The following is a 10,134-nucleotide window of genomic DNA, read 5'->3' on the forward strand; positions in this document are numbered from 1 at the left end:
GCACCATGAGCTCATTGGCCCTGGCGGATCCCGGTTGGAAAACGTCAGGAATTTGGAAAAATAAACATTGGGGCCCCAAGAAAAAAAAAATTGGAACCCGGACCCATGGGTCCCCTTTCCTTGGATATTTGGGTTCTCCTGGATGGATCTGGGGGACAGACACCCCCCTCCCCAATTATCATCACCCCCCTCCCCATTTTAATGGAATGGGGACCCAGGCATCCGGGTGCTGCCCCACACCCTTTTTTTAGACCACCCACCACTGCACCAGCATCATCACCCAGATTTATTTGGGGGGGGATGATGTCCTGATATTGGAGTGTTGTGTGTGTGTCCCCCAACCCTCCCCACCTTGCCTTGCAGTTGTCTGCTCGCTGCTGTGCCAGAACGGGGGGGTCTGTGCTCGCCCTGATAGCTGCGTGTGCCCCCCCGAAATTACCGGCAAGTTCTGTCACCTCCCAGCTAACAGCACCTGGGGGTACAGGGCGGTCCCCCAAAATCCGGGGGGGCACCTAGCTCTCACCCAATCCATCTACACCCTACCCTTGGCCAACTATTGGGAGGAAGAGGATGGTGAGGATCTCCCCAACGTCACTGCTAATGGGGGGGAGAGGGGGGTAAATGGGTGCTGTGTGTCCCCCCCAGCATCCATAAACACCCCCCCCCAGGTGCCCAATCCATGGTGAGCATCCATGTGCAACACCCACCCGAAGCCTCGGTCACCATCTATCAAGTAGAACGGGTGCAGGGGGGGGATGAGACACCCCCAGCCCCCACAGCACCCAGAGCCCCTCACCTGGCACCCCTCTACCATGTCCTGGCGCAGAGCAGCCCCCAGGTGCTCCCCAGTGAGGAGGGTGCTGGGTATGGGTACTGCTTTCAGCAGCTGCGCGGGGGAGAGGTGAGACCCCCACCCTGGGCGGGGGGACACACATGGGTGCTGGGGGGACACAACAGGGATACAGGTGGGTGCTGGGATGGGGCAGGAGGAGATACGGGTGCTGGGATGGCGATGTGGGTGCTGCGATGTGGATGTGGGTGCTGGGTGGGGGACATGGGTGCTGGGACATGGGTGCTGGGGGGGGGCATGAGTGCTGGGATGGGGGGACATGGGTGCTGGGATGTGGCTGCTGGAAGGGGGACGTGGGTGCTGGAATGGGGTTGCTGGATGGGGGATGTGGGTGCTGGGATGGGGGGCATGGGTGGGGAATGAGGGTGCTGGGAAGGGTCATGGGTGCTGGGATGTGGCAGGAGGGGACGTGGGTGCTGGGATGGGGGGGCATGGGTGCTGGGAAGGGGACATGGGTACTGGAGATGGGACATGGGTGCTGAGATGTGGCAGGAGAGGACGTGGGTGCTGCAAAGGGGATGTGGGTGCTGGAATGGGGTGCTGGGGGGGGGTACTGGGTGCTTGGGGCGGGGGGGGATGCAGCAGGTGGGACCATGGGTGCCGTGCAGGGATGCAGTCACCAGGAGGCCCCCCACCCCCCAACCCTTCTTCCCCCCCGCTGCAGTGCAGCTCCCCCCTCCCTGGTCTCCGCACCCAGGATATCTGCTGCTGGGGGGCTGGCATGGCCTGGGGGGTCCACAAGTGCCAACCCTGCAACAGCCACCCCCGTAAGGACATTGGGAGGGACACACACAGGGGACATGGTGGGGAGGGGTGGGAAAAAGAGGGGGGGGGGTCTCATCTCTGCACCCCCCCCAGACCTGCTCCAGCAGGATGCTCCGTGTCCCCAAGGCTTCCAGTGCATCAATGGATCCTGTGTGGGTGAGTTGGGGGGGGGGGAGTAAGGGGGGAGTGGAGGGGGGGTCTGACACCCCCGCCATTTCTGACATCCCCCCCCAGATGCGGATGAGTGCCAGGACGGGGGGTTCTGCCAGAATGGGCTCTGCACCAACATGCGGGGCAGCTTCGCCTGCCTGTGCCAGCCGGGATTCCTGCTGGATTCTTCACGGTCCAGCTGTATCTGTGAGTGGCAGGGTTGGGATTGGGAATGGGATTGGGGTGGGATTGGGATGGGAATGGGATTGGGAATGGGGTGGGGATGGGATTAGGAATGGGTGGGATGGAACTGGGAATTGGGGATGGGGTGGGATTGGGAATGGGGATGGATTGGGGTGGAATTGGGAACAGGGATGTGATGGGAATGGGTGGGATGCAACTGGGAATGTGGATGGGATTGGGAATGGGGTGGATTGCAAATGGGGATGGGATTGGGGTGGGGATGGGATTAGGAATAGGATGAAGATGGGGATGGGCTGGGGTGGGGATGGCATTGGCAATGGGATTGGGATAGGGATGGGGTGGCTGGCTCTCCCAGGCGCTCACCCCCCCCCCCCCCCCGTGTCGTCCCCCCCCTGTTCCCCCCCCAGCCCACCAGGTGATCTCAGAAGCACAGGGACCCTGTTACCGTGTCCTGCGGGAAGGACGCTGCGCCCTCCCCACCCTCCGCAACATCACCCACCAGATCTGCTGCTGCAGCCGGGTGGGCAAAGCCTGGGGGGCCACCTGCCACCGCTGCCCCCCCTTTGGCTCTGGTGAGACCCCCCCCCAACACCCCACCCCCCCACCGGATACCTGGGTCCCCTCCCAGCACCCTTCATCCCTAGGGATGCTCCGAGGATGTTTTGGGTGCTGCTCCGTGGGGGGTGGGGTGCAGATTTGGGGGGTGAACCCCCCCAAATTTTCACGCCCTGCCCCCCATCACAGAGGGGTTCAAGGAGATCTGCCGGGCCGGTCCCAGTTACCGTTACTCCGCTTCCGACCTTTGCTACAACACCCGTTACCTGGGGCAGGATCTGGCCCGCGTCACCACCGCCCCCCCTGCCACTCGTGAGCACCCATTTGTCCCCCCCACCCCTTAACCAGCACCCCACGCCTGCTGGGGTCCCCCTCACCCCCACCCTCACCCTGTAGCCCGCTGGCAGGAGGAATGGCACCCAGGTCCCCTGCCCGTCACCTGGATGCCACCCATCCCCACGAGGCCACCGCTGGTCCCCAAGAGGCCCCCCCCCGCCGCCGAGGTCATTGTGGTACCACAATCCACCCAGGAGTTGGTGGGACCCTTCCCCACCCCGCCTACCCAGGAGGGGCCGGGCCCAGGTAGAGGTTTGGGGGGGGTCTGGGGTGGGGGGGGACAGTTGCAGATTTGCATGCACACAGGTTTGCGTGGGGCTGCACACATGTGCACAGTTGCACAGGTGTGCACAGTTGCATGCACGCACGGTTGCATGCACGCACACATGGAAGCGCACAGTTGCACGTGATGCTTCCATGTGTGTGCAGACAGTTGCGTGCATGCACACTTTGCACACGCACACGGTTGCATGCATGCGCTGTTGCATGAATGCCCAGTTGCTCATGGTTGCACAGGTGTGCAGGGTTGCACACATGCTCCGTTGCATGTATGTGCATGGTTTCACATGTGCAGAGTTGCATGCACGCACAAGCAAGTGCGTGCACGGGTGCACCCCCATATGGTTGCACATGCACTGCTGCACATGTGTGTGCTTGCACACATGCACTGTTGCATACAAGCAGAGTGTGCATGGTTGCACATATGCACTGTTGCACATGCGCGTGTGGTTTCACCCTTGCACAGCTGCACGAATGCACAGTTGCACGTGCACAGTTGCACATGCATGTGTGTTTGCACGCATGCACGGTTGTGTGCATGCAGAGCTGCACACGTACACAGTTGCACGCAGGGCTGCAGGTGTGTGGGGTTGCACATGTGTGCATGCATGCACGCAGCCTTGCACATGTGCACAGTTGCAAGCATGCACTGTTGCACATACACACTCGATGGTGCTTGCACGAGTGTGCACGGTTGCACATGCATGTGCCCAGGCCCCCCCCCCCCCCGGCGTTGTTGCCCCCTGCCTTTTGCAGCAGCTGTCGTCAGCGTCTGCGAGAGGAACCCCCAGATCTGCGGCCTTGGGCGCTGCATCCCCCGTCAGGGTGGCTACACCTGCCTCTGCCCCCCTGGCTTCTGGCTCAACACCCAGGGCACCCACTGCATTGGTGAGGGCAGTGGCAGGGGGAGAGCAGAGGGGAGGGAGCTCCAGGCTGATGGGGACACGAGGGACTGGGGGCCCTGTCCATCTGTCTGTCCGTGCAGCCACCCACCTCTCTGAGCACCCATCCATCTCTCCTGGGCACCCACTCACCTCTCCATGTACCCACCTCTCCTGTCTAGCTCTCTGGGCACCCATCCATCACTCCATGCGCCCACCCATCCCTCTGAGCACCCATCTCTCCTATCCACCTCTCCATGCACCCACCCATCCTTCCAGGCACCCACCCATCCTTGCACCCACCCACCCACCTCGTGCTCTCCCCAGACGTGGACGAGTGTCGGCGCAGCCCCTGGCCCTGCCCCAATGGTCGCTGCGAGAATTCAGTGGGGAGTTACCGCTGCCTCTGCTCCCCTGGCTACCGCCCCAGCACCCCCAGCACTGACTGCCAAGGTCAGTGGGGACCCTGGGTGCCACCCACTGGGACACCTGGGTCCTTGGGTGGCCTGAGCCCAGCCCGTGTCCTCACAGATGTGGATGAGTGTGCCCAAAGCCCCCCACCCTGCACCCATGGGTGTTGCGAGAACCTGCCCAGTGGTTACCGTTGCGCCTGCCCTGCTGGCTACCGGGGGACGGTGCCGGATGAACCCTGCCAGGGTGAGCGGGGGGATGGGGGGACAGAGGATGAATCTGTGCCATGATGGGGTGTCACCATGGATGGGGTCATCGCAGTGGGGGGGGAGGGTGTCACCATGCCTGGGGGTCACCATGCCATGGGGTCACCTTGCCATAGGGTTACCATGCTATGGGATCACCGTGTCATGGGGTCACCATGCCATGGTGCCCAGGTGCAATGAACTCACCATGTCTTGGGGTCACCATGCCATGGGATCACCATGCCATGATCTCCCCATGCCATGGTCTCCCTATGCCATGAGATCAACGTGCCACAGCCTCCCCATGCCACAGTGTCACCACACCACAGGCTCACCATGCCAGTACCCCAACCTCTCCATCCCACACAGACATTGACGAGTGTGAGAACCACCTTGCTTGCCCTGGCCAAGAGTGCATCAACACCCTGGGCTCCTTCCAGTGCCAACCCTGCCGCGAGGGCTTCCAGCTCCACCATGGCCACTGTGCAGGTACCCTCACCCCATTCCCCCCAAGGAGCACCCCCAAATCCTACTGGGGACCCCCCTGTAACCCTTTTGCCCCCCCCAGATGTGGATGAGTGCGTGGTGGGTTCCCCCTGCAGTCCCCATGGCCCCTGCACCAACACAGAGGGCTCCTTCCGCTGCGAGTGCCAGTGCGGTTACTGGGCGGGCACCAGCGGTGCTCCATGCGTGGGTGAGTGGGGACCCTCGCAGCATCACCATGTGTCGTTTCCCCCCCCCCCCCCATCACCTGCCCTGACGGCATGGTGTGCCCACAGATGTCAATGAGTGCCTGGAGGGCGACTTCTGCTTCCCCCACGGCGAGTGCCTCAACACTGAGGGCTCCTACACCTGCCTCTGTGCCCAGGGCTACACCAGCACCCCACAGGGCACTGCTTGCACCAGTGGGTGACACCTGCACCCCACCCGCCTCTGCCCAACCTGCTCACCGTGCCAGTCATGGTCCCCATGCCCATTCCAGTCCCCATGCCCATCCTGATCTCCTGTATCCATCCCAGTCTTCATGTCCCCATACCCATCCCAGTCCCTGTGCCCATCCCAGTCCCCATGTCCCCATACTCCTCCTGGTCCCCATGTCCCCATACCTATCCTGGTCCCCATCCCAGCCCCCATGCCCACCCTGGTCCCCCTCGTGCCCCTCCTTCACCCCGTGCCTCCCAGCAGACGTGGATGAGTGCCAGCATGGGGGCGTCTGCGAGGGCGGCCACTGTGCCAACACCAACGGCTCCTTTGAATGTCACTGCCCGGCGGGTTTCCGCACCGATGCTGACAAGGCCCTGTGCCAGGGTGAGGGGCTGCAGCCATCCCCAGGGAGGGGATGGGGACTGCGCAGGGCCATGGGACTGGCATTGAGGGTGGCTTGTCCCTGCAGACGTGGACGAGTGCCAGGACTATGGTGACAGCCTCTGTGGTGCCCAACGCTGCGACAACATCCCCGGTTCCTACCGCTGCGTCACTGATTGCCAGCCTGGCTACCGGGCTGGTGACAGCAGGGACTGTGTCGGTGAGTGCTGGGGTGGTACTGGGATGGACATGGGCAGTGAGATGGGCACGGGGACCAGGGTGGGCATGGGGACTGGGATGGGTACTGGGACTGGGATGGACACAGGGACAGGGATGGACTTGGGGACCAGGGTGGACATGGGGCTGCTCCTGGCCTGGAGCCAAGGCATCCCCAGTGTCCCCAGCCTGCCATGCCCCCCGGCTGGCCCTGGGGTGTCCCCACTGTCCCCACAGATGTGGACGAATGCCAGGAGGACGGTGCCAGCCTCTGTGGTGCCCAACGCTGCGACAACATGCCCGGTTCCTACCGCTGCATCACCGACTGCCAGCCCGGCTACCAGGCTGGTGATGGCAGGGACTGCATCGGTGAGTGCCAGGGTGGGCAGCACTGGGGGGGTGAGTAGGGCTGCTATAGGGAGTACTAACTCCATCTCAGCCAGACCCAATACATGCCTGTACGGGCAAGCATGGGGCATGGACTGCGCCCTCTGCCCCACCTGACACTCAGGTGATGCCCCCCTCCCCTCCTTCAGTACCCCCAAATCTTCCCCACCCCATGATGGGTGCTGGGTTGGCATCACCCTCCTTGCAATATGGGGGCACATGCTCCCCTCCCAATCCCTGGGCATCCCTGTGATGGGGACCCACCGCATCCCTGCTGACCTCAGACAATGGGGGGACCCCCTGCACCCCCATAATGGGGCCCCTGCTGACCCTCTCCAGCAATGTGGGGACCCCCTGCTCCCCCCACTTAACCCAAGCGATGGGGGACCACCTGCATCCCTATGCCCCCCCCAATGATAGGGGGTCCCTTGTAGCCCCCCCCCCCCAGTTATGGGGTGACACCTTGTAGCCCTCCCAATTAGGACCCCTTTGCATCCCTTGCAGCCCCCGCAGTGATGGGGGGGGCCCCTTACATACCCAATGATGGGGACCCTCGTGCCCCACCCTCCAGGCCGCATGGGGTGGGGGTCTCCCAAACCCACCTTCTCCTTCTCCCCCCCCCCCCAGCAGACGACTTCGAGTTCCTCTGCAACGTCCTGCGCCCCCCCCAGCTACGGCCCCCCCCGCCCCCCCCCCCCGAATATGCCCCCGATTTCACCCCCCCTTACGGGCTCCCACACAGCCCTGCCATTTTTGGGGGGCCCCGCGTCCCCCCCCCCACCTCTCCATTCCGACTACGACCTCTACAGCTTCGGGGGGGCAGCGGGGGGTTATGACCCCCGGGGGGACCCTCTTTATGCCCCCCCCCGTTATGAGGGTGATGATTTCGAGGACCCCCGACATCCTTTCACCCATCGACCCCGGGGACCCTGCTACAAGCCCCCCGACCCCCACCCTGGCCCCCCTGGTCCTACCAACCTCATGGGACCAGGGGGTTCATTGAGGAGGCAGGTGAGGATGAAGAGGAGGAAGATGGTGAGTTTTTTGGGGTACAGGAAGGGTGATGGGGGGGGAAGGTGGTGGTGACACACCCCCCCCCCCCCCAATCCTGATATCCACACACACACACACCCTACCATTGCAGCAGGGGAGGAAGAGTGTGGGGTGCTGAGTGGGTGCCAACATAGGCACTGCGTTCGGGTACCCAATGGCTTCACCTGCAACTGTGACCCAGGGTACCGGCTGGACCCTGCCCGGCTGGACTGTGTCGGTGAGACCCCCCCCCCCCCGACACCCCCCCCCCGGCACCCTGACTCCTCTGGAACCCAGCCCCCCATCCTGGCACCCCCCTAATACCCCCTGGCACCCCAGACCACCTCCCCTGCACCCAGACCCCCCCTGCAGCACCCAGACACCCCCCCCCCCGCACCACCCAAACCCCCTCCCCAGCACCCATGCTCCTCCCGAGCAGCAACCACCCCTTCTTTGTGTACCCCCCCCAATAACCCTCCCATTCCCCCCCCCCCAGACATCGAGTGCTCACAGGCAGCTCTCTGCCTGCCTGGCCACTGCCTGAACACCCCTGGCTCCTACCGCTGCCTGTGTCCCCCCGGCCACGTCCTGGCACTGGCCCCCCCCCCCCCCCCCGCTGCCTGCCTGCACACCCTCACACCTGAGGACCCCCCCCTCCATACCGGGGGCCCTATATTTATTGTGTGCATATATATTTTATATATATATAGGATCCGGGATTTGATGGGGGGGGTCTATCCTGCCCCCCACTCGGACCATGGGGGAGCACCCATGGGTGCCCCCACTGGCACCTGGCTCTGTGTTGTCTCCCCCCCACCCCTGTGTCGGGGTGCTGTGGTAAAGCATCCCGGGGGGGGGAGGGGAGTGGGTCAGTTTGGGGACACACACACACACACACACACACACACTTTTACAGAATAAAGGTTTTCTATAAAATGAGGGTGCCTAGGGGGTGATTTTCATCCCCCCCCCCCATTTTGGTGGGGGTTGGGGGGGATATTTGGGTCCAGGCAGGACCCCCGCCCCCCCAGGGGTGCTGGGACCCTGTGGGGCTGAGTCCCATATGGTGCTGGTGCCCCCCCCCAGGACTAGGACCCCCCCCCATGGGACTGGGACCCCCCCATGGGACTGGGGGGACCCCCCATGGGACTGGGACACCCCCTTAGCACTTGGACCCCCCCTGTTGACACTGGGACCCCCCCCCGCCATGGGATTTGGAAGTCCTCCTGGGATTGGGGACCCCCCTCCTCCTCTTGACACCCCAAAAATGGGTGGTTGCCATTGGAAACCACCCTGGACACCTGGGTCCTCACCACCCTTCCTGTTGTGTCCCCCCCAAACCATGGGGTGAACATGGTGAAACCAACCTGCTTTGAGCACCCTTTTATTGCCCCCCCGCCCTGGTGTCCCCCATCCCCACCTAGGAATGCCACCGATGCTACCCGTTGATGTATTTCCCCCCCCCACCTTGGCCCCCCCAGCTGGTTTCTCCCCATCCCTTGTCCCCTCCAACAACTCGGTGGCTTCATCTGGTGCCGAGATGCCGCCAGCAACGCTGGTGATGCCGTGGAGTTCGGCCAACTGATGGAAGGTCTGTGCCAACAGCAGGACACCCGTCAACCCCAGCAGCAGATACACTGGCGGTGGTGGACTAAGACATCAAGAACCCAACCTCAACCCTTCCAAGACCTCCAATTTTGGGGCGGGGGGGATGCGTGGGGGGATCCGACCCCCCCCCCCCCCCAATTCTACTCACTGGCTACGGCTACTTGGTAGAGTTGCCTCAACGGTTGACCCGGTTGCTCAGCTGGCATGAGATCCCCCAACCCAATGGTGCAAAGAGAGATGACACAGAAGTAGACGGCGACCAAGTAGGTCCAAGTACCTTCAAGGACGTAGAACCCAGTGGTGGGGAGAAGCACCAAGACCCCCGAAGTGACCCCCACCAAGAAGATGAAGTGGGTACGGGCAGCCCCATGCCGGCTGTAGCCCCATCATGCCTGTAGGTACAACCGGGGACGGTGGACCAAGGGCACCATCAACCATTGGATGGTTGCCACAACATCAACATGGTGATGGGGACGCCCACCATGGCGTAGGCCATGCAGAAGGCTTTGCCAGTTGCCGAGAGGGGGGCCACTGAGCCGTAGCCTGTTGTGGGGGGGAGGAAGGGGGGGGGTTAATGGCGTGCCCCCACCCCTCAACCCAGAGCTGGAGCTTGGGGAGGGGGGAAGGACATGGGGATGGGGGTGCAGGTGGGGGGGATGGGGTGGTTGTGGTCTTGGAGGGGTATGGTGGGGAGCCTGGGGGTATGGGGGGGGCTTGGGGGATCATGGGGTGCAGGGGGTCCTGGGGTGCACATGGGGGTTCAGGGGGGTCCTGGTGTGCACGGCGGGTCCTGGGGTGCAGGGGGGTCCTGGGTGCACGAGGGTCCTGGGGCACACACAGGGGTCCTGGGGTGCAGGGGGGTTCTGGGGATCATGGGGTGCACATGGGGGTCCCGGTGCTCACAGGGGTC

At 63.4% G+C, this 10,134-nt stretch overlaps 1 protein-coding gene across 1 annotated transcript; it reads left to right on the plus strand.

Moving 5' to 3' along the window:
* The first annotated feature begins 517 nt into the window (after positions 1–517).
* LOC126037226 (latent-transforming growth factor beta-binding protein 4-like) lies at positions 518–9,715 on the plus strand. The gene is given in 25 exon segments (XM_049797497.1): positions 518–901; positions 1,515–1,617; positions 1,709–1,771; positions 1,850–1,972; positions 2,377–2,541; positions 2,714–2,836; positions 2,921–3,106; positions 3,896–4,027; positions 4,348–4,473; positions 4,552–4,677; positions 5,046–5,165; positions 5,245–5,370; positions 5,456–5,581; positions 5,862–5,984; positions 6,070–6,201; positions 6,435–6,566; positions 7,212–7,354; positions 7,356–7,539; positions 7,542–7,619; positions 7,729–7,854; positions 8,113–8,216; positions 8,218–8,299; positions 8,302–8,495; positions 9,458–9,574; positions 9,623–9,715. Coding segments are annotated over 25 exon segments (3,249 nt in total). The 5' UTR covers positions 518–679.
* The last annotated feature ends 419 nt before the right edge of the window (positions 9,716–10,134 follow it).

This window comes from Accipiter gentilis, unplaced genomic scaffold (assembly GCF_929443795.1).
Source record: "Accipiter gentilis unplaced genomic scaffold, bAccGen1.1, whole genome shotgun sequence".
Lineage (NCBI taxonomy): Eukaryota > Metazoa > Chordata > Aves > Accipitriformes > Accipitridae > Astur > Astur gentilis.